The sequence below is a fragment of the Ascaphus truei genome, chromosome 2 (assembly GCF_040206685.1).
Source record: "Ascaphus truei isolate aAscTru1 chromosome 2, aAscTru1.hap1, whole genome shotgun sequence".
Lineage (NCBI taxonomy): Eukaryota > Metazoa > Chordata > Amphibia > Anura > Ascaphidae > Ascaphus > Ascaphus truei.
In genome coordinates this window covers 320198819-320223019 of record NC_134484.1, presented here as the reverse complement: position 1 = coordinate 320223019, position 24201 = coordinate 320198819, and the positions used below count along the sequence as shown (strand labels likewise).

At 40.7% G+C, this 24201-nt stretch overlaps 1 protein-coding gene across 3 annotated transcripts in view; it reads right to left on the bottom strand.

Annotated features, from left to right (window-relative positions):
• The window catches only part of ITPRID1 (ITPR interacting domain containing 1), a 220354-nt gene that overhangs the window by 25282 nt on the left and 170871 nt on the right, over positions 1–24201 (bottom strand). For all 3 annotated transcript variants that reach the window (XM_075586548.1, XM_075586547.1, XM_075586549.1), the window contains one exon: positions 6792–6874. In XM_075586548.1, coding sequence (XP_075442663.1) covers positions 6792–6874 — 83 coding nt within the window. The remainder of the gene's footprint in view (positions 1–6791; positions 6875–24201) is intronic.

Genomic DNA, 24201 nt, shown 5'->3' with positions numbered 1-24201 from the left:
AATATCTCTTTGTCCAAATGTCTGCACTTAAATTTTGCACTCTTTTGTTTTTGTTTCCCATATATGCTCCTCCTGGACTGTCTGAAACAGATGTGACACCTGTCATTATCAGACCTGCCCTGTTATGGGGCAGGGTTACAAGCCAAACCCCAGGGTATATAAACTGTCTCTCTCCCAAAAGTGGATATGTCTCTTTCTTCCCCCTGTGTAGTGAGCAACAGCTACCCTGCGTCCCATAAGGAGATACAGGAGGAGCACCAGAAGGAAACTTAGATGGGCCTCAAGCCTTAAAGTAACCTTCCAGGGGAAGCAAGAAAGAAATGCAATGCTGTAACAACTAACCAATGCAATAAATACCCTGAAACCATATGCAAGTGTGATTCACTGTCTTGGGATATGGAAAAGTGTCAGCATGGACAATCCTACTAACACAGGATCCTCGCTGACTGGAGGTGCAGTCAAAGAATACGGTACCCTGTAAACCTGTATACAAGAGAAAAGGAAACCTAGTATATTAGCACTCTATCACAACTGAATGTATAATTATATTATTAAAATACTTTATTAATGAACAATGAATAAAAAAAGGGATGTTAAAATAAAAATATATATATATCAAACAGCACGTGACTGTATCATTTGTAACATAACTATGGGTAGTTAGGTTGATTGTACTACTACGGCCCCTTTCCTATATCTATAGGCAGCTACACTGGCGACACACTTTATTCGAGCTTGGCTAGTCCCACGAATTCGGGTATACCCGGGTGTATTGAGGTTTGTGACTGTTTTCTGCCCGAGTGCATTGAGTTATTTTCCAAGCAGGGATTGAAGCATTTTATTCCCACTGGCTGCAATACTGCACAGTATATATATATAAACTGCATTACAATTCATGAATTTATGCCATCTGGTAGACACGCGAAGCATTGCAGCCTATTAAATCCTAATCATTATCATTTAACAGATCAGCCGCCCATCAGCCAGGCATGAACCCAGGCTGGGAAGGCAAATGCAACGGGGCTTGTCAGAGGTTAGGAGTGGCGCATTCCAGGTATCTGCCAGGTACATACCGGGTATTTGCTCGAATAAAGTGTGTCGGTGCAGTATAAGTATAGCATTAGATCTTGAATATCAATCAGGGATCTCCTTATGTACAATCAACCTAACTACCCATAGTTATGTTACAAATGACACAGTCACGTGCTGTTTTATATATATATATTTTTATTTTAACACCCCTTTTTTTATTCATTGTTCATCAATAAAGTATTTTAATAATATAATTATACATTCAGTTGTGATAGAGTGCTAATATACTAGGTTTCCTTTTCTCTTGTATACATTCATGTCCTTACCTAGTTAGCACCTCACCTTGGTTTACTACTCAAGCTGTGCGGGTGTTCTCTTTACGTGTACCCTGTAAACCTGTCCTGATAATTTCCACATCATCGCGGAAGTACTTAGCCCTTCTGTTACCTCACAGGTATGCACCAAATTGCATGAAAGACATTAGTAACAGACCAGATCTCACGTAGGTTGGGGGTAAAGGGGCTACACCTACAAGAGAAGGTTGCAGATTTGACTAACTAGGTCAGTGAAAGAGACGAGAAGCTTCACCAAGCAGAAAAAGTGAATAAACAATTGGCTCTGGAAAAGATAGAAGTGCAGAATGCATTGCAGAATACCGAGAGAATACTGCATGGAGAAGACGGGCTGCGGATCCAGCTGCAAGGTCTGTGTGTGAGTCTGCAGGAGGCCAAGGAGAAACAGGTAGATGCTGAGGAGAAGTGCTACAGGAGCGTCTGAGTACCCAGTTTGTACCGCAGAGCAGCAAGATGGGCTGAAGGCCACACTGAGCAGAACCAGAGCATTGCTGGATGAGGAGCTTAGAAGCCAGGTAACTCTGTATTTGAGGGAGCATGAGGCGGTCCAGAAACTGGAGCTGGAGGAGCAGAGACACTGCTCTGTCCCTAAAACTTAGTACGACCAGGAAAAAGAGGAGTGGAAAAGGCAAGCTGCCGCGAGCCTAGCGATGAAATCGCCAGAGCACCAAAATATGATGAAGGAGGCATTGATGCAAACTAAGAGCAAGCAGTAGAAAGAGGTGGATGCTCTAAGAGGAAAATTGCAGGATCAATCGAAATTTTTCAAAATGAAAATGGGAGACACATCCCAGCAACTCACAGCTATGCAGGAGGATAACCTCAAACTTGCACAGCAGAAGGGAAGGAGCAAAGGGGAAAGCTCACTACTTAATAATCAGTTGCGAGAAATGGAAAAGAGAAAACCTTTAATAAAGAAAGTGTTTGAGGAACAAAAGGCTTCTCTACAGAAATCCTTTAACATCGCTAGTGCCTGGTTTATAGGAAAAGACAAAGAGCTCGAAAGACTGGAAATGAGATTACAGTACTTCAGGGAGATAAAGAGTATGCAAAGACTTTACAGTCAGTGGTTAAAACCTTGGAATCTGAAAAGATGAAGTTGGAGGAAAAGGTTACAGAATTAAATCAGAGTGCGGATTTGTGGACCAGTAAAGTATAGGTGTCTCCACTACAGGAACAGGTATTGGCCTTGCCCAAGTGTCTGTATTCCACAGAGACTAATGCCCATGAAGACAAGGGTACAGTGAGCTGGGGACACCGCTCAACTGCAAAACGGGATTGCAAAGTTTGAACCGCCAGAGCAAGCACTAGCTAAAACGTCAGCTCCCAAGCAGGCAACAAGCAAAGGTATGGGTGATGTGGAAGAGGAGGATATGAAATACCATTGTGAAGGCCTAGAAAGCAGGGTAATTGCCCCAAAGGAAAAAAAAACTAAGTGACTGGTTTGATTAAAAAGGTGCTTGGGAAACAAAGTCTCAACAAGGAAGACCAAGCTCATGGATCCAGCCAGAAGGTGGACACAGAAAAGATTGGAGGGAAGGTTGAAAGCCTCTTCAATTGGAAATCAAGAACAAATAAAAAGGAGTCCAAAAGCTGTTTCCCGAGAAGGGGGAGACATTTAAATGGGCGAGTGTGCGCCTGACTACACTCTGAGGGGGAGGTATGTAAGGGAGTCAAGTTGTTAAACTCCCCGTACAGGGCAGGAAACTGAACTAGGTGTCAGGTTTCATGAAGGTGAAATATAAACTCCTGATTGAGAAGGGCTAAACAGCAGGAAGTAGCTGCTGTCAGTATCCCTGTTGGAGGTTCTTTGAGAGGATCACAGATCACAGAGCTCCCGCCCACAGGGATCCAGGCTTGTTGACCAGAGGATTTTGCATCGCAACAGAAGGGAATCCAAAGCCACACAGAACAGCCTGCTCACAAAGAAGGGCACAATACTTCCTGAGAGCAGCAGGACCCCAAAGCCTGCAGATAGAGAAATCCGAGATGCCGGACCAGCATGTCAGGAAAGACTATATACTGCACCGACACACTTTATTCGAGCAAATACCCAGTATATACCTGGCAGATACCTGGAATGCGCCGCTCCTCACCTCTGACAAGCCCCGTTGTGTTTGCCTTCCCAGCCTGGGTTCATGCCTGGCTGACGGGCGGCTGATCTGTTAAATGATAATGATTAGGATTTAATAGGCTGCAATGCTTCGCATGTCTACCAGATGGCATAAATTGATGAATTGTAATGCAGTATATATATATATATACTGTGCAGTATTGCAGCCAGCGGGAATAAAATGCTTCAATCCCTGCCTGGAAAATACCTCAATGCACTCGGGCAGAAAACAGTCACAAACCTCAATACACCCGGGTATACCCGAATTCGTGGGACTAGCCGAGCTCGAATAAAGTGTGTCGCCAGTGTATTGTTCCCTAATATTGTTTTATAAGTTTTGGACTGGTAACAGGCCTACCCAGCCAGCCAGCCAGTCAGATAGAAAGGGCCACAGTAATGTTTCGTCGGTCTCCTGAAAGGAATAGGTGTTGGTTTTATGATTTATGTTTTGCCATAAAGGAGCAGTAGCCTCAATGTTTTAGTTGTTTTTGTGGCGAATAAAACCACTCATATTATGGCTTATGCAAAAGTGCATGTGTTGACTTGTGTCTAACCTTGCCTACAGGCCACTCCGTCACACCCAGTAAAAGTGAAAAATTTATAGATTGGAAGGTTGTGGACAATAGATAATTCCTGGGCTGTCAGCCTCAATTAACAACTTAACATTCTTGAAATATCCCCTGTGCATTAATGAGAGAGGTGACAAACAGGTTACCACTTAGTTGGAGGGCTATATTAAATATAAGATATCATTTGCCTGACACCTGTTTGCAAGAATAACAACTACATATTTGCAACCGTTGCAATAAGACAAATCAAATCATACCCCACGATTACGATACCCTATGATTATGAGGTGCAAAAGACAGAGATCTGTTTCTCCTGCGAGAATAAATGTTAGGCTGTAAAATTTTAGATGCAGCCGTGTATTGTAAGAACACAGATGCAACCGTGAAGATGGCATCTGACCCCCACTTCAGCTATAGTGAATGTACGTGGTGATGGTGCTCCTCTGGGTTAGGTTGAGAATATAGACTAAACAAGAAAAAAGAAAACCCAGTTATGGACACTCTGTCACCCTTCTGGATGATATGTGAATTAATTTAATAAACTTTATTTGTGTGGAGGCTTACAGATACTGTAGCTGTTAGCATATACATACCAGAATTACTGTAGTTGCCTTATATAGTTCCAATTTGAACAAAGGAAAGTGGAATTCAGGTCTCCCATTCACACTCAATATTATTGAGGGCTCATTACGTCTGATATTTTAACAATTTATTAGGAACACGGATTGCATGGTAGTCCCTAACTACTATATATACTCAATAGATCCCAGTGCTTATCAGAGTACTGTTACTTGGATAATTTCCGTGTCATTATTCAATTTTAACCCATCATTTTATCTTATGGTTTTGTAAATAAAGTTTATTAAATTAATTCACATATCATCCAGAAGGGTGACAGAGTGCCCATAACTGGGTTTTCTTTTTTCATATTTAGCTTATATACATCGAGTCAGACTTTTTAATTTAAAAGAAGGGAGTTTTTCCTTTTCTAAAGTCATAAAACTGTCAGCCAGAGCTGATTTACGACAGGGGTGGGCTTATGTTGTTTCAATGGGGAAAAGATAGTATATAAGTCTCACCAAGATAATATGAAAATTGGAATTCAATAGAGGTGTGTTTTGGGACCAGAACAAAGGAATTCTCTTCTACCCCAGTAACTTCTCTGGGAAAGGACCAATGGCATATGGTAACATAATGCCTAGGGATTTCTGTTTATTTTTTATCCTTTTATTTTAAGAAACTGGTCTGCATTTATTATAACTGTATGTTCTTGTAATAATCTTTTTCTGTAACCAAAGAACTGCATTTTTATATATAGTAAAACAAAACTTTAATAAGTAATGCTTTGGGCTCTGAATGAACTGTTTGCACGCTTTGTAAAGAGTATTAACATTTTCAGACACATTTTGCTACAACACATTTTTGTGTGTTACAGTAAGTGCATATTTTTCTTAAACAGGGACCATAGACCCTGGTAGATACATATTTTATTTGCATATTTCTTTTGTGGTGGAAGCAGGTACTATTTCAACCGAGTAAAGGGTAAATATTAACTAATTTGAAGTACCCTGCGGAATCCGAAGGTGAGTTGGCTAGTTTAGCCATGTGTATTAACCCTGGTGCCATCAATGAGTCATGTGCTCATGTGTGCTTTTCATGACAGATGGTACATTGGGACAGATTGAGTGCAGATATTGGACATTTGAATGACTGTTGCTGAAGATTACATACTTTTCAACTAGATAGCCGTGTATTAACTCTTGTACCATATGCAGGTTACAGTACGTTACAGTACGTGCTCACAGTTGTACCGTACGTGACACACCTATACGTATTTTTAAATAATGTTTTTAAAGTTATGTCAACATGGTGATCTGAGACTTGGGAGGGGGTTAATTTTCTCTGTCTTCTCCCTTTTGTGTGATGTCACTGTGTGATAAGCACTTAATTGCAAAGCCAGAATCCCCCTCCCCTTATCTTTTTGGTCTTTCTCATAAGGAGAGCGTGTAAAGATAAAGAAAACACTTGAGTGACACTTTCCAATTCAGAGGCCCCTAAGAAATTCATTTTCAAAAACATGAAACCAGTGAAACCTTTGCTATTAGCATCGTTAGATTTGCTTCGGGAACAAATTAAAGTTATACATTCTTTACAGAGGTTTTTTTCTGGTCGGCTATTTGGATTGCACCTTTAGGCAAGGGAATTTTTTTGAACACAGTTATCAGATAGAAAATTGTTATGTCTATGATTTCTTGTTCATAGAAAGGGTGTTTTGAGGCTACTCTAGTGAATAAAAAATGCATTGGGTAATTGCAAATCTCTGAAAGATTCGTTTTCGTAAAAAAATGTTGTATGAGATTATAATCTTATTAGTCTATCAAATAAATGTTATCTGCAATAAATCCATTGATTAATTCATTTTCAGGGTAACAAAATATGCCCAGAACATGTTTTCTGGTTATAAAACAAATATCAAACAAAGCGACAACAATTCTGCATCTTCCTTTATGCCTTTATGCATTTTAAGGGAACAAATATATAGAAAAACAACATTTAGAAGGGATAGATCTTAGAACCAGTACAGCTAAGGATGAATTGCCACTGTTTTACGTATGTTTAATCTAGGTTTTACATCTTCAATGGATTGGTTATTATGTACGTAGTTATTGCAAATTGTACAGCATGCTCAGAAGCTTTCACTTGTACTTAATTGAGATATCTTACTTGTAAAGGTAAAGGCTCTGGTGTTTCCTCTTGAAAGCCACTACTATCCGACTGGCAGCTGTTAGTTCTTGTCATTTCCGCATCTGTTAAAAAAAAATGTTTAATGGTATATGTATGTTAGTATGCATAAGATGTTTCTTTATTGTGGTACCCCTGCTTGGATCAAACAGATTAGAGGTATGTAGATTTAACCGGGTCAGAATGTAAAATATACACATTTTTCAGAAATACTGTCTTCAATAACATTATCTTACAAATATTTAACAGTTGTGCATTCTAGAGTATTTGATACAATTGGAAATACTTGTTTTATTCAAGTTATGTCAGTGAGATCATTTCATACCATCAAATGATTTAAGACTCTAATTTAAAAGACTTGGGGCTCTATGTAAAAATAGTAAAAAAAAATTGCATTGAATCAACAAATGTGCGACAAACTGTATGTTTGTATGCTATTATTCATGTTCTTACATGTCTTCTTATTCTTTAAGCATGTGCATTGGTCTTGTAAGGCAGGGGAGCGCAAACTTTTAGTGCTGCGCCCTCTTGTCTCTCTCCCCCCGGCTCTCGTCCTCCCCCCCCGCCTACCTTTATCCGCGTCAGATGACGCTGCGGGGTCATGTGACGTCACGTGACCCGTGGCGTCATGTGATGCGTGTGACGTCACACGGTGCCGCGGCGTCGTTGCCATGGATACACGTCACAGCCGTCTGAATTCCGGTAAGTAAACATTTGCAGAGGGGGAAGAGCCTGGGGGAAGAGCGTGGGACCACTGCAAATGCCCGCGCCCCAACCAGCAAAGTCTCCTGCCCCCCTGGGGGTCGCGCCCCACACTTTGCGCACCGCTGTTCTAAGGCAAGAGAAATATGACAGACAAGTATGACGCATTTCTCATGCTCAAGTGGTGCATACTTGTAATTTATTATTACATATCAATTGCATACGTACACCACTGACAACATCTAAACACCACTGCATCCAGTAGCGTAATTTATTTTTCTTTGTGCACAATGCATCAAAAGACGCATCAGAGCTCCTGCACTCTGAATGCCAATAGCAAGGCGTGATGTCATCAGGTTCGGCTTCCTATTGGCTCACGTGATGTGGGAGCTATAAAACTTTAAAACCCAGCTAACTCAGCCAGAGTGGCTACCGGTACTCCTTTCGGACGTAAATTTCTCCAGAAGCAGGGGGTCCTCTCAGCTGAAATTAATTGAGTTCAGCTCCGGAGACCCCCTGCTTCCTACCGGTGTTAATTTTTTTTGTAAAAGACCATGAATTGCTTCTTTAAACCCTCTTTTTGGTGAAGGCTGTAACTGAATAGGTTATTTGTTTAAAGAAGAATTATGCAACTACATAGAATCTCCACGTGGTGGCAGAAGCAGACTATAGTTTCTTAATACTTCTTGTGAAACTGATGATCAATGATGCACTGATCCTAATATCTTGTTTTGCTACCAACATTGAATATGCCTGCTCTTCGTGATGTCTAAAAATGGGCAAAATTGACAGACAGATTTTGATCATGTACTGTACCTGTACTTGGGTCATAAGATGAATGGTGATGCTAATGCAGTCAAAAGTACATACAAAATGTAATTGAATTAATTAATTGAGGAAAGAAGATACTGTACAAAGTAACAATGTACCGTTTATATGGTGCATTATGCATTGTACAAATGATGCAGTGCACTTTTGATACATTGCACCCTTTTCTGCTTTTACTCTCAAATATAAGAAATAAATTCCTACAGACAGTCGGACCCTCCAACAGGTTTCCTTCGGGGGCCCAGGACTCCATTTTTGTTGTTGAATGCAAGAGACTGGGACTTTAGTTATTGAGCAAAAGTGGGAAAGAGGACCATTACCTTACTGGCTGGCCCATTCCATCAGTGGAGGAAACAGATAGGAAAAAGCAGGCACCAGCAAAGCAGGAAAAAAAAAAAAAAAACATCCAAAGAGAGTGTGCCCATTAAAAAAATGATTTAATGGATTGCAGCAAGGGTTACAACAACATTATGGGGTACGGGGCCCCCCCACCAATGCATTTCGAGCGTAACCTCTTTTTCAACCCTTACTGCAATCCATTAAATCATTTTTTTAATGGGCACACGCTCTTTGGATGTTTTTTTTTTTTCCTGCTTTGCTGGTGCCTGCTTTTTCCTATCTGTTTCCTTTGCTAGCATGCTGAAAAATCGGAAGCACACCCCCTGCTGTGGATAAAAGTCTGGACAATCTGGATCACACATCTCATCAAGAGTGAGTTATTTCATTCAATCGGTCTCCATACCGATATATTATGCTGGGTCACTATATTGTGAGGTCCCTTACTACAGAGCCTGTGGGGACCCTAGTCCACTAGTCGGTTTATCTTGGAGCTGTGAGTGTTATAAATGCCTGGGATTTAAATCATGTCCAACCACTGGGTAGTATACATGTGCAGGATTCTACAATCAAGTTTATTTTGAACCTATGGGTTGTCTATTGGAGCACCACACACCTACTACATTTTGTCCATTCCATCAGTGGGCAAGGTGGGGGGCGTCTGCCCTTCCTTTGCTAGTCCTGGGACACTGACTAAGGCCCTGCCTACAGTTTTCAAGCATTGCTACAAACAAATGTTTATATCCTCCAGACATGGTGTAGATTCCATGAATGATTTAGTCGAACGGTGGCTCAGGTGGGCGATGATGTTTTAAGGAATGAGTCAGTCAGAGTCCTTTACTCTTTGACAAAGCACCGTATTAGGCTCGAAATGCATTAGTGCTTCCACCTTTGTAACATTTGTATGTGCCAATAAAGCACATTTTAGTTACTTTCTGCAGTCCAGCCTAAGATATTTTTGTGTCGCCGATTGTTTTCTTCTCTGCTTCCATTCCATCAGCTGGCTCACGAAGGCCCTGTCTACAGTTTCCAAACTTTGTCACCAGCTGATGTTTATATCCCTCAGACATATTGTAGTGTAATTTTAAATGCTAGTAAAAGCTAAAAACAATTATACATCTGTAACGGATTTTCTGGCCTAGCCAGACCCACCTAATCTCACATTGGCCCCTGTGGTCTAACCAGTCCCCATTACAGTGTAGTGTCTGGTGGTGCACCTGTTGGCAACAGGACTCCTGAGTCTCCCTCATGATGTTGTGTGGGGATTGCCAACCCAGACAGGCAGCTGAGGTAGTGTGCTTGAGTCCTACCTATATCCAGCGCAGCGCCTCCACCTCATCAGGATCCCAGCGTCCGCTTGTGGATGGTCCTGGTGAGGAACTCATCTGTGGTGCACTCCTCTGTGTAATCACTCCACACTTACACACGAGGGTATAGTTTAACAGGATCATCTTTATTGACTTGCGGCGGGCCAGCTGCCCCTCACAGTGGGTGTACTTAGCCTCTCATGTTCACCGCACTTCCCTTTGAAAGGTGTCCTTTCCCTAATTGGTGGATTCCCTATCTCCCCTTAGGGAGATAGTCCCTGTGCCAGGTCCCTGGTCACAGTCTTATAAGCTGTCTCCTCCCAAGCCTGCACTCAGACTTGCTCCTTGTCTCATAGTCTCTTACATAACCTTCCAACAGCTTAGCAACTCCTCCTCTAACAACTAACTTTTGCACAGTGCTGTGCCTTATGTATCCTCTGGGGGCTGGCACAACTCTGACATCACTAATCATGGATTCAGAGCATGTGACCACTCCCATCCATACATAGGGCACCTCACCAGGGTGTGAGGGCAAACCTCCATAATTACTGCTGGCATGCCCACAACTTACCAGGCCTTACTGTCAGCAGGAGAGATGACTGCAGCCATTTTACAGCATGGTTACACATCCAATCATAAGTTATTTATTACTTAACTCCTCTTCAGCTGCTCCTCTTGACATCTCCCAAATCTTTGTGCCAATCTTGCTCCACAAATGTGTTGCTGCAGCAACTCCAGGATATATACACAGTAATCACCATTCTGTTGTTTTTTTTATTCTATTCTTCTGCAGCATGTCATTTAATAATAATGGTTAAATAAACCCCACTTCCATGAGAGTACTAGCAGCACAAAAGATAAGAATCAAAATTGACGGAAGAAAAAGCAGTGTTGAATACTGTAGTTGCTATCAACACAAATGTGTATATGTTACTGTAAATAAATATTATTTAATGAGGGTCAACACTTTAAACTTACCAACAACTATAGAAAACCTCAGAATATAAAAGAAATGGTTGTATCACAACAACTATGCAGTCTAAATTATACACATTATATACTCATGATACAGTATGGAGTTGCAAAGTTTGGTCTTACTGTAAAGTTGCCTTTAATTACATTTGGAAATGTTTTATTGTTTGCACTAATTGGTTTACTAACTAGTTTTTTTTTTGTGCTTTACACTTCATCCAAGAGCTATCGAGATTAATGACACTATTACAATTAATTTTCTAATACTGTCATCTAGTGGTGAAAAAGGTGGTTTACACTATGTGAAAAATAAACATGGAATAATGTTCTTTTCATACAGAATGCTAATTTACTCACACATTGAATAGCATCTGTACACAGTTTCAAATATGTGTATGGTATGGCAAGTACCACTTAGTCCTTTTGAGTTTCGTGAAACACTGCAGCCCATGTAGGGCCATAGTTACTAAGCAGTGCTACTCCATAAGACATCTTGCAGCACAACTTGGTAATTATGGCCCTTTACAAGTGAACTTGCTGGAAGGTGCATTATGGAGAAACACTGCTTAGGAAATATCGCAGTATTTAACTCATGCTGAGAAATTCTGTATGTGTTGGATTTTTACTCAATAGGGATCTAGACTGGAGATCAATTATTGTGGATCCCATTTACTACAAAGGGCTAATATGGATATGCAAAGTATATTTCACCCCTTGCGGGCTGGAGGAACCGCCACAGCCCTCTGTGATCATGTAATCACTTCTCAGGACCGATCAAGTGATTGCAGCGACACAGATGACAGAATGGAAGAGTAAGGCCTCGTTTATAGTGCTGGCGATGGCGAAGCGACCGATGACATCACCCGTCGCCATTAGTGATTGTTGTAATTAGGTTTTTAGCGACGTTGCTGGCGACAAGGCCAGTGACGTCACTAAAGGGGTGGGCCGCGCAATTTGATTGGTTTAGAGACAGTCACGTGGCGACTGTCTCTAAAAAATCTAATTTACCTGGCTTCCAAATTTTTAGTTGCTCTGTTGCTGTCTCGCTTACTATAAGCGCTTGCGACAGAGCCAATTGATTTGTTTTGGAGTGACGACGCGCTATAAGCGCAGCCTAATGCACCTTTCCATACCTCTTATTGTCAGATTTGCATTTAGCTCTACACAGGAGCGCAGAACACGATCTCCCCTTGAGAAATTAGCAAATAGAATGACATAGCTACGACATCATGTCCCCCCCCCCCCCAGGGAGCACCAGACCTCATGACATAGTAGCTACATCAAATTGCACCAAAAGGGTTAAATTACTTAAATTAGCACATCCAGTTATCTCAGGTGTGCTCCTTTTTATGCACAGATGAATCTCTACATGTTGTTTAAAGGTGTGTCGGGAGATGTATATATAACACTTGGGACCAATGTGTCTTTTACTTGTCAGGGACATGTATTAAGCTCAAATGTTTTGCCTGTAAATTGAGATAAGTAGCCGTATTAAGTGTTGCTGAGCCTTTAGGCCATAAGGGGCCCTAAGGTTTAGCACTACTTCGTAAATATGGCTCTAGATGCCCTGTTTAGAAATGCATTTCCTGGCATCAATGTGACAAGATATTTTGGATTGATTTGGATTTTGTGAAACAGTAGGATGACTTCAAGAAAAGCCTATAATTTCTGTCTACTTTCCTATACATTCCGGATCCTAAATGATAATTCTAACATGTTTTGTCTCTATTTTCTGTTTTCCACAAAGTGTATTGATATGTTTAAGCTCACATTAAATCTGTTTATATAAAATACATTACATGTATCTGAATTTAAAAAGAAGTTTCTTACAATAGATGTGCACACCAGATAACATCATGATCATTAGCATATTTCCAAGGAATTGCAGGTGTATTCAGTTTTGAACGCCGGTATCTCTCCACATATTGTATAAAGGAGTGTTTGGGGAGATATACAAGTCACTGGTTACTTTCCAATTTGGAGATGGTAATCAGTAAGCATGGGCATTGTGTGCCAAATTTACTAAGCAGTATTATTCCAAATGAAACCTCCCAAGAGTGACAGCAACTATACATAATACCATTGCATGGGCTGTATAAAGTCTCCTGGTGTCTTACAGAAAAACGCTACTTAGTAAATATGGTCCTATAACTGATCAGAACAGCACAAAGATCTTGTCACTGTAAATTTAGGCAAATACAAATGGAGAGAAACTAGGTCCTGCTCAAATTAAACATAGTATATGGAGTCTTGGATTAGGGAAGAAAACAAGCTCCACTTATGGAATGGCAGCAATACTTTAACCTGCTGACCCCCTCAGTTCTCTGATGAAGCTACCCAAGCTTGTGTGGAATAGACTGGAATGAGGTTTCAAGCCCCTATCTGACTTTTTAAAGTTCTAGTAGCAAATATCAACATTAATTCCGTAGGGAGAAAAATACAACCCACTGTGTATTTTAGTGTGAATTCCTTTTGTCTCAATCCCTTTCCCAGCATCTCATAATCAATACAGTAAGCTAGAATGGTAGCCCAGAGAAGTGTCAGGAGGGAGCATTGACAGTTGGTGATGACCCCTTTATGTGATAGTGTAGCTTAGGCTAATTGGCTAATTACCTACTGTGAAGAGATACTTGTTGCCTAGACATCCAGATATGTGGTCAGATTTGTTTAGCTGCTTAGGTTGGTGGAGGTGCTTATAGGGTTAAGAGAAGGCCCACCCCTATCTGGTTCTTTGCATTTGGATATTATTTTGTGTCTGCTTTATTTATATATGAAAAAAATAATTTAAAAAATGTTAAATAAAGAATAAGTGAAGAAATTAAAAAGGTTGTACTCGCATTTAATGCAGGTTATCTTTTATATCATCACTGCATGTGTGTGTATTAAGGAAACTGGCAAATTATGTCTGGTGGCCACCAGTTTTGAACCCTGGATGATGTGGTGGAGAAACTTGGGTCTGGGGCAGCATCTGCTTCTTCTAACCTTTTGGGGTCCTATTTTTGGGCTATCATTTAACCCTAACCTGACCCCCAATCCCTCCTTGCTAGAGGTACGGTTGGCTATGGCTGGCAAGGTCTAGGATCTGGCAAGTTAATAATCTATTTATATTTATTCTGTATTATTTGGTTATTTATTTTAACTTATTTATATTAATAAAGGTTGTGGCCTTTTACTCCCCAAAATTCCTTTCGCCTGATATGATTTAAATTGTGTTGATTTGATTGTAAGTATGGAGGGGGCACAGGAGCAGGGGTGGTAAAATAAAGTTCTGTTGTCAAATTCAACACCATGTTTTTCCTTATTCTTAATTACAACAGCAGCAGCATCAACATCATTGTTATCCTCCTCCTCTCTCTTACTGTGCTTGGCATAGAGATGTAAATAGTACTGTATGTACTGAAAAATAATATTTTTGTTCACCAGAAAATGAATGAAAAGGGCATCAAAATAATCCGTTAAGATCACACACAATAAAAGCAGCAATAAATACTACTCTCCAACTTTTTTATTTGCAACAATATATATTTCTTCATTCTTAACTAAGCTGGCAATCATTTGATGCACCTGTTATAAATCTGTAAAAATCATGTTTGTGTGACTAACATAATGGTCGCCTTTCAGTTTCAATCAATCCTTCAGTCAGTGTAATTCAGCAGCTACAATGTATTCTGATATTTCTAAGGTAACATTGTCTATTATTACAATGTACAGCTCAAACTGCTGGGAACATTTGCAAAAAATGATCACAAATAGGAAAGTGTTGCAAAAATCTTGCACTGCTTGGGAGGTGGCTATGACCTGCTGTAGAGATCAATGGATGCTTTAAAACGCATTCAAAATGGCATTAAGAGTTGAATAAAGACAAAAACAAAAAAAAGGTCACTATTATCTAACACTACAGAACTGATTTAAAAAAACATATTCATTTCACGTTTTACTGCTTTAAGTTGCTACAGAATGTATCAACAGAAAACATTACTTGACGCAGCATGAGTGTTTCATTATATACAGTAGGTTAACAAACTGTATTTCTTTCACGGTATGGCTATCATAAATAATATTACACGAATAGATATTTACTAAGACTTTATAAATAAAGAATACACATAATTCTGATGTAGAATGTAAATTACATTGTAAATTATAATCAGGTATTTAATAGTAGGGACAAGTCAAAAATTATTTTAAACACTTTCTGAGTCCTACGTACTGTATAAAGTCTTTATACCTTTTATTAAGGTTTCTATCACTTTTTGGTACTAACATTTTGACACGCAAAAAACCCCAGTTAAAACGAAATCTTAGTACATAGGTTTCAGTATGATTCCTTTTATTTGATAATACTTTAGCAAATATCCCCTAAAGTCTTTAATTTCCCAGGCGTTTACACAGTGAGGGAATATGAGCAGGTTAGGATATAAGCAACATGTCACATTAATAGCACTTGTATTACAATTTCAGTTCTGTAAGAGCCTGCATACTCTCCTTGCACTAAGAAGTTATTTACATTCACTGATAAGGAGTCTGATTACATCTAGAGAAATCTTTCAGCACATTTGTAATCATAATCCTACAGGTATAAAGTATGAGACAGATAACATTTATTACAGTACCATGTTAAGAACAATCAATAACTACCTTGAATGTTAGTATAATTAAGGCGTCACAACCTGTAAATATCTATATGTATAAACCGTACACTAAATAGGAACACAATGTACTGCAAGGGGTTTTTATACCACCTACTCTCAGTAACACCAGGATTAAAAAGGTGTAAACTAGACTCGCAATCTGGGGTAATTTTAAGAAGGACAAGGAGTGGGTAACCGGTGCCTCACAGAAAATCAAGTCCCCATGATAAATGATAAATTCTTCCGTTAGGATCACTCTAATGTTATAGTGAGCAGCAATAAAACACCCTAATAGGGCTTAGGGACTAGTACCTAGTGCTGACAAGCACAATAAACAGTACATAAATTGTCCCGTCCATTATAATATAGAGAGTAATAATATGCAAAGAAGACCCACTTTTTGCTTCAAGGCTTCTTTAAAGAGCAGTCCCATTGGGTATCCTTCGTAGCATGCAATCCACCAGGCGAGGTAAGTAGAGAGTAGGTAGACAAAGGCAATGCACTGCCTAAAAGGTGGAGGAGGCTCACGGTGGCAAAAAGGTTCCTTTACTGGATAAGAGGATCATTGATAAAGGCGCACGGCCCGGAACGCGTAGGTGTATGTTTACTGTGATATCCAGGGGTTATGTTTGATCCTCTTATCCAATAAAGGAACCTTTTTGCCACCGTGAGCCTCCTCCACCTTTTTAGGCAGTGCACTGCCTTTATCTACCTACTCTCTAATTTTAAGAAGGTGCGATTTAATGTTAAATCAAGACTAATAACGTGATGTTGCCATGAACAGGAGCAGTCGATTTTTTCCCCCCATTTGCTTTTTATTTCTTTATAACTTTTTTTTTTCCTTAATAGTAATATTATTTGAAAGTTTCTTACAATGAAGGTGTGTAAAGAAAACTTTGAGATTTTCCTCAACAAATCTGCCAAATAAATCTTATGTGTTTGGGGCTAAAATGTAGGTTTAGGTCTAAAACTTGTGTAGCCCCCCTCTTAGGGGCTACTAGAGCCTTAAAGGGTTATCACTATGTGCTAAGAAACGGTAACACCCTTAGCCTGTCATCTGGTACAGGATAAATACAATCCTAAACACTCCCCTTATAGACATGATAACCTGTGATGTCCCTAGTAGGTATATATAGTGAGGGTAGAAGATTCTATATTCAGGTCCAAGGAGGAGACACAGCTGTGTGACCTTACTGTATATAGTGTAAATCATGTTTAAATGTAGACCTGTATGTATTAAGGATGTCTGTTCACCTTTATTATTGTATAGTTAGGGAACATGCCCTTTCTAGTCATAGTCCTTAGCAGTGGTCAGAGTTTAGTCATTTGCCGTGAATGATGGAGGATGCATGGTACAACTCTGGGGGGAATCTTTTTAAATAAAAGACACAATGGGATTGGCCCATACTGATCAGTTCTAAATGTGCTCCCATTCTGATACCTAGGTGTAAGGAGTATCCAAACCACGGGTCCTGGTGGGAAAGAGGCCAATCCAAACGCAGGGAAGGTACTACATGCAGACCCAGTGATAATGGTACCAAGTCCAGAACCTCCTTAGGATAGTGGTGAGAGCCACCAGTGAAGAATACCCAATGCCTCTGTATTATTTGTCACTCATTATTGTCTAAAGTTATTGGAGCTCAAATCAATTGAATTAATAAAGCTCTAGTTTGTACCAATAAAGTTCCTGGCGCCCTTCATTACTACCACCGTAGCATACACGCCGTGCCAGCTCAGATACCAGAACTCTTTATTTATAAAAAATAAGTGATACCGATGTAGACATCTTTTAGAAACCAGATAAAGAGGGGTTACACTTGAATAAACAAAATTATTCAAATTATCAACATCATTTAATACATTTATAATGTCAGAGATTGCTTGCTTTTCCAATAAAAGTTTCCTAACCCATTTTTGAAAATTAATATAAACCTCAAAACCATCATGTGGGTGGGTAGGTGAAAAGATTATCCCTTGTTTAGAAAATTAAAATCAGCTGCTAAGATCTCTTTGCATAAAGCCTCCATTTTCAGTTAGGATTTAGCTCCACGCCTCTTTCCTCTTCTTTTTTCATACACTTGACTGATCTTGTATTTCATATTCTTGGATTGTGGTGGTGAATACTGTGATTCCAAAGTTTTTTTGTTTGACATATCCACGTAAAAATTGTTTGGTTGCCCAAGTATGTAGCTACTGCAGTTTGTCATGGGATCTGTCCAGGGACCCAATGACTTAGTAGTTACATCATAATCTATTTCCTTCTTCTTGTAGGAGCGCATAATACAATTCTACAGGGATAGAACAGGAGGACTCCTCCTCTTCTGTCATCAGTGACAGAGCGATCACGCGATTGCAAGTGCTGGAAGGGGACGTGGCAATATGGTGCCTTGGCCCCTCCGGCACTCAAAGGATTAAATAGCTCTAAATCTGGAGCTAAATAGCACCTACTGGAAAACCAGGTTTAATTTTTTTAAATTGCATTTTACATTTGTACCTCGGTCAGAGAGCAACCCAAAGGATCTGATGCTACATGTTCTGAAGGGCCAAAAGGCTGTTTTTGGACAAAATTACATATTGAAGTCGATGGGGAATTTTGTCCGAAAACAGCCCGTTTGGCTTCTTCGGCACATGTCGGGTCAGCTAAATCTGTTCACTTATTCAAAGTGGGTCAACCACTTCAAACGCTGTGGTCTTACCACTAAGGTACAACCGCAGCCAATAATGGACATAATGGACATAATAGAAAAAATGGGGAATGACCCCCAAGATATACTGAGGCTACTACCCAGATTGTAATTATATCAGAGCAGGGAGAAAGACACCCCATCTTCTTAAAATATTGCTATAAAAGCTATTAGAACTTTATATAAATCCGGACTAAGTCAGGGTGGTGGGCTGGGAAGCATAAACCACCGGTAAAAGTACAGAAAGGCACGTCCATGGAAATGCCTAAAGGTAAGTCAATTTATCCGGTATCCGTCGGCCTCACCTCCACCCTATGTCCAATGATGTCGCAAATCAGCTGGTCAGTACTCCCTGAGAATGATGTGGTCTGCCTGTAGCGCTGATGTGTAAGCAGCTTGCATCCTGGCTGCTCGTGGTGTCGGTGTGCTCAAGCCGGAAGTGATGACAAGGGAAACAGTACATGCAAAAAACACATAATAACAATACGTATATATATATTATATATAATATATCCAATAAGAAAAAACATAATAATAGAAAAAAGGAGAGAAAAAAGAAAAAAAGAAATAAAAACATAGGGGTTAAAAACAAAGTGGCTGAATGTTCACATAAATAATGAGGTAAATATAATACATCACTATATTTACTTCATTATTTATGTGAACATTCAGCCACATTATTATGTTTTTTCTTATTGGATATATTATATGTAATATATATACGTATTGTTATTATGTGTTTTTTGCATGTACTGTTTCCTATATATATCTGGTGACGTGGAATAGCCAAGATTCAATTAATAGCTCACAGGTGAAGGGGGAGGTTCATCCCTGTGATATCTTAACCAATTGAGCCATGTCATCACCTATATAAGGATCGCTACATTGCAGGGGTGATTACTCTTTGATTAAGTCCACCATTGGACGAAACGCATCAGAGTAACTCTCTGCTGATGTTCACTGTTTGAATCAATAAAGTTTTTTACTTTTTCAATGCGTTTGGCTGGTTGGAGGAGCTGTGACCGCTGTTACTCGTTTTTCTTTTCCAATAATGGACATAGTCTGTCCCATTGCTTTGTACAAGAATGCATACAAATAATTGTGTGTGCTCAAGCAAAATCATCATAAATATGGCAGAAAGACAAGGATATTTTGTGTGAACAAGCTCACAGGAAACCAGTTTCTGCCCACTATTAAGAGATTGATAAGAAACAAGTTCATATGAAATTATTAGTAATGGTGCAGGAATACTTATTTAAAGAGCTCCATGCTTTCAAAGTCACCTTTCCTCGTTTAAACATGGGATATACAGTAAGGTTTAGCTACACATGTATTTTCCTTTGCTTAAGGTTTGTTTTCCCCCTACAAATACACTTTGCAAAACATCTTAGAAAACCGATATACCTTGAAAAAAAAGAAGCCAACGTATATTCCCAGCCACCACATGCAGGCAAAAATCCAGTAACTCAGGTTTCCCCTTTCCAGCTTTGTAAAATATGGGCTTTGCAATATAAACAGTCAACTGCAAGGCGATAACAGTAGCTCCTACTCACTGCCAGCATGGGCTGTTTCACAGTTGCTGGGTCCTAAAGCAGGGATGTGGATGGGGCTTCATTACAGTACAATGATGTTGGCTGCCAGTGCCTTACAGAACTGAATAAACAACAAATAAGCAACATCTGCTTCAGCATATGTGTTTGGTAAAAAAAAAGTCACAAAATAAAAGAATTTGTAAATGCCAAAAGCAACACTAAACTGCCAATGCAACTGTAGAGTGAATTTTTAATTGCACATGCATGCCGGCAGACTGAGGGTATTAGACTCACATATGTCTTGTTGCTGCCAACCTGGGAGTATAGATGAATTTAATTAAATCAGGATTATCCCTCTTTCCCCAGCCCAATTACTTATTTATAACAATGGTACAAATGACTGATAATAATGTGGTCATACATTACACACAGAGATAGAAAATACCATGTTTTTTTATTGCCAATTAGTCAGTGCTATGTGCGTTTTGGGGTGTCTTGAAATGAAGTTTCTGCACGCCACCATTCCCACACTCCCCTCACCAAATGTATCATTGTAAAGCCTATTGCAACAAAGCAGCCAGAATCAGCTTGATAACAATACATAAAGAAGACACAATGCGGTCTTAATATCGGCTGTCATGGGGAGCATAGGAAATGAACCAATTGGACGAAAAAGGTGGCCAAGCTATTAGACTAGGGGACTGTACCGTAGGGAGAGACAATTCAACGAGATTCGCATTTTAGGCTTTTTAGAGCATGCTGCAGCAGCGCAGCATGCTTGCTGTTGATAATAACTTTAACGTTTGAACACAATTACACTGAGTTTAAAGCCGGGGTGTCTGGTTCAAATCCCAGTGTCAGCTCCTTGTGACCTTGGGCAAGTCATTATCTCCCTGTGCCTCAGGAACTAAAAACATTGATTGTAAACTCTACAGGGCAGGGACTTGTGTCTGCATAAGTTCTATGCACGGTACTGCATTCACTGTCAGCGCTCTCAATTGTTTGATTCAATGGCTCATTGTAGTACAGTATACGTTTGTATCCAACATAAGTGATAATGATCTACTTCTGACAAAAAAAAACTAAAAATTAGAGCATGTTATTTAAAAAATTGTTTTAAATAAACAACTAAGTATTCAAGTCCTTTTCAGCTCAGTGGAAATTGGAGAAGAAGAAACAATAAAGGGACCAGTCTGGCACTTCAACCCAGACCACAAAGCAAGGCTGAAGGCGGTCCCCGCTATAACAGTCCTTACTCACAATACTTCCTTCACACAGACTGCCGCAGAGCCAGAAGTATAAATGAGGGTGATCTTTATTATAGCAGCCACTGCGATGTTGTTACAGCGAATGCTTTAGTTGATAAGGTAGATCCCTGGCTTTTGGATGGTACTGGCCTGCGGGTAATGGTGAGGCCTCTCTGGGTTGAATTAGTGCCTCAGCCCATGAGGGACTGAGCACATCTATCTCCCAGCCGGGAGGAGAGCTCAGAGCTCCACCCTATGAAGGGATAGTTTGGAACTCCAATCACTAACTGAAGGACCCACTTCTATGGGCTGAACTTCATACTATATTTTAGGCACTTCCTTCCTGTAGCTCGAAGAGGGAGGGCCCAGCACATGCACATGCACCCCCACTCCTGTCTGGGTGGGAACATTCACTGGTGTTTTGGATTTTCACAAAATTATGGAAAACTAAGTAGAAAAATGCAAACATAACATCATAAAGTATGAAAAAAAAATACTTAAATACATGTAAAATCATAAAACAGATATTAAACTAAAATAAATTAACTGAAATACTTAACCTTAGATATTTAAAAAAAATGATATGCTGAGAAACTCCCTAAATATTTAACTACACTTCTGCCAGTCAGCAACAAGAAGCTATGCACAGATATACAGTACTTACAGTAGCTATCTATACAGCACATACTGTACAATAGTTAATATATACATTAGAAACTTTATTAAAAAAACAAAATACTCATATTAATCTATGAGACTTTTTGTCAAATTAACAAAAACACAATTATTATTTTTATTTATTGAGTTTACATTAAATGTTTTACATGTGTATTTTTAATCACAGTCACAAGTTTCACATGTAACATACAGATATTCCTCTTCACTTGAGTTTTATGGTGGTGTTTTTAAAGTCGCGCATATTTTTCAGTTTTGCGCTTCCCTGACAGAAATGACGAGGACCCACTCCTAGATATCATTATGGTCATCTTCCTGCTGACCCTCGACATGATCGTCATCTAAAACAGGGGTGAGCAAACTTTTTATGCAGAGCCCCCCTTTTCATCCATGAAATTTCTCGGGCCCCCCCTGCCTGATGTAATCAAAATCACACGATGTCAGCGCACGTGAGCCAATGAGGGCGAATCAGCTTTGTGATGCGTCCGCCACGCGTCTACAATCTCCTGCAGCCAAGTTCACAAATCGCTTGGGCTGCAGGCGTGCACGCAGGCAGTATACTAGCATTGGATCACTGTTTATTTTATTGTTTGCTGGCATCTGGTAATATGTTTTTTTCTGGTGCACAAAGGCAATCCATTTGAGGGGGCATTCATCCACCTCTTTACTACATCCCTTCCCTCTCCCACCCCTCCTTTTTTCCCATCCCATTTTTCATTCTCCCATTTGCTTTCCCCAGTGTCATGCACTCCTACCTACCAGTTTTATGTATTATTTATTTATTCCCGTTTTAAATGTTGCCCAGGGATAAGGGACCCCCATAACCAAACTCAGGGGGCGTACCGATGAATCTCCCCTGCTGAGCAATACTCCCAAGTGACTCCCCCTGACCCAAAGAATAACCCTCAGCCCCCCAAAACTCATCCTCCTCCAAGCCCCTCAATTCTGCCATCTCTGCCTGACCTTCATCCCTCCGTTTAGCCATTGTGTCTCTCCCTCAGCCATTGTGTCTCTCCCTCCAGCCAGTGTCTCTCTCTCTCACCTTCCCCCAGTGTCTCTCTCACCTTTCCCCAGTGTCTCTCTCTCACCTTCCCCCAGTGTCTTTTTATCTCACCTCCCCCAGTGTCTCTCTCACACCTTCCCCCAGTGTTTCTCACCTTCTCCCAGTGTCTTTCTCTCACCTCCCCCCAGTGTCTTTCTCTCTCACCTTCTCCCAGTGTCTCTCTCCCCCTCCCCCAATATGTCTCACACCTCTCCATGTCTCTTTCTCTCCCCCTCCCCCTAACATGTCTCCCACCTCTCCAAGTCTCTCTTTCTCAACCCCTCCCCCAATATGTCTCCCACCTCTCCATGTCTCTCTTTCTCTCACCCTCCCCCAATATGTCTCCCACCTCTCCATGTCTCTCTTTCTCTCCCCCTCCCCCCAATATGTCTCCCACCTCTCCATGTCTCCCCCTCTCTCCAATATGTCTTCCACCTCTCCATGTCTCTCTCTCCCCCTCCTCCCAATATGTCTCCCACCTCTCCATGTCTCTCTTTCTCTCCCCCAATATGTCTCCCACCTCTCCATGTCTCTCTTTCTCTCCCCATCCACCCAATATGTCTCCCACCTCTCCATGTCTCTCTTTCTCTCCCCCTCCTCCCAATATGTCTCCCACCTCACCATGTCTCTCTTTCTCTCCCCAAAATGTCTCCCACCTCTCCATGCCTCTCTTTCTCTACCCCTCCCCTCAATATGTCTCCCACCTCTCCATATCTCTCTTTCACTCCCCCAATATGTCTCCCACCTCTCCATGTCTCTCTTTCTCTCCCCCCCCAATGTCTCCCACCTCTCCATGTCTCTCTTGTCTCACATACATGTCTCACACACTCACACACACACACACAACTCATCACGCGGCATTCAGCAAGTCAAAGCCTGTGCAGCATAAGCTGTGCAGCACAGCGTCACCTAATGGCTTTAGGAGAAATTGCAGCTACAGACAGCTTTTCTCTCTGCTTCTCTGCAAATTCACCCCCGCTGCCTGCACCCCCCCTAAACAATCATGCGCCCCCCCAGAGGAGCGCACCCCACAGTTTGTGCACCTCTGATCTAAAATAAGCTCTTCCTCGCCGGAATTGAAATCCTCTTTAAATCTTTATTCCAACCATGCCCCCTCCTCCCCCCTCTGGAAGAAGGACTGAATTACTATCTTAGTGTGATGCTGATGCATACCTGCTGGTTCAGGAGAGCCGAGTAGCCGCGCTGATAAGGGGCAACAGGACAGACTTTTGGTGGTCTCTGGGTTCTTGCTCATTGGATCAGCGCCTCCAGCTGTGATGGGATCCTAGGATGTAGCATGTCAGTTCCCTAACCACTCCCTACCCCTCCTGTCCAGGAACTGACACCCAGGCAGAGGTATGGTGAACAACTTGGTTTTTGGACATGCTGCAGCAGCTCTTCATACAGGACTTCAGGATGGTGCTTGCCCGATACTA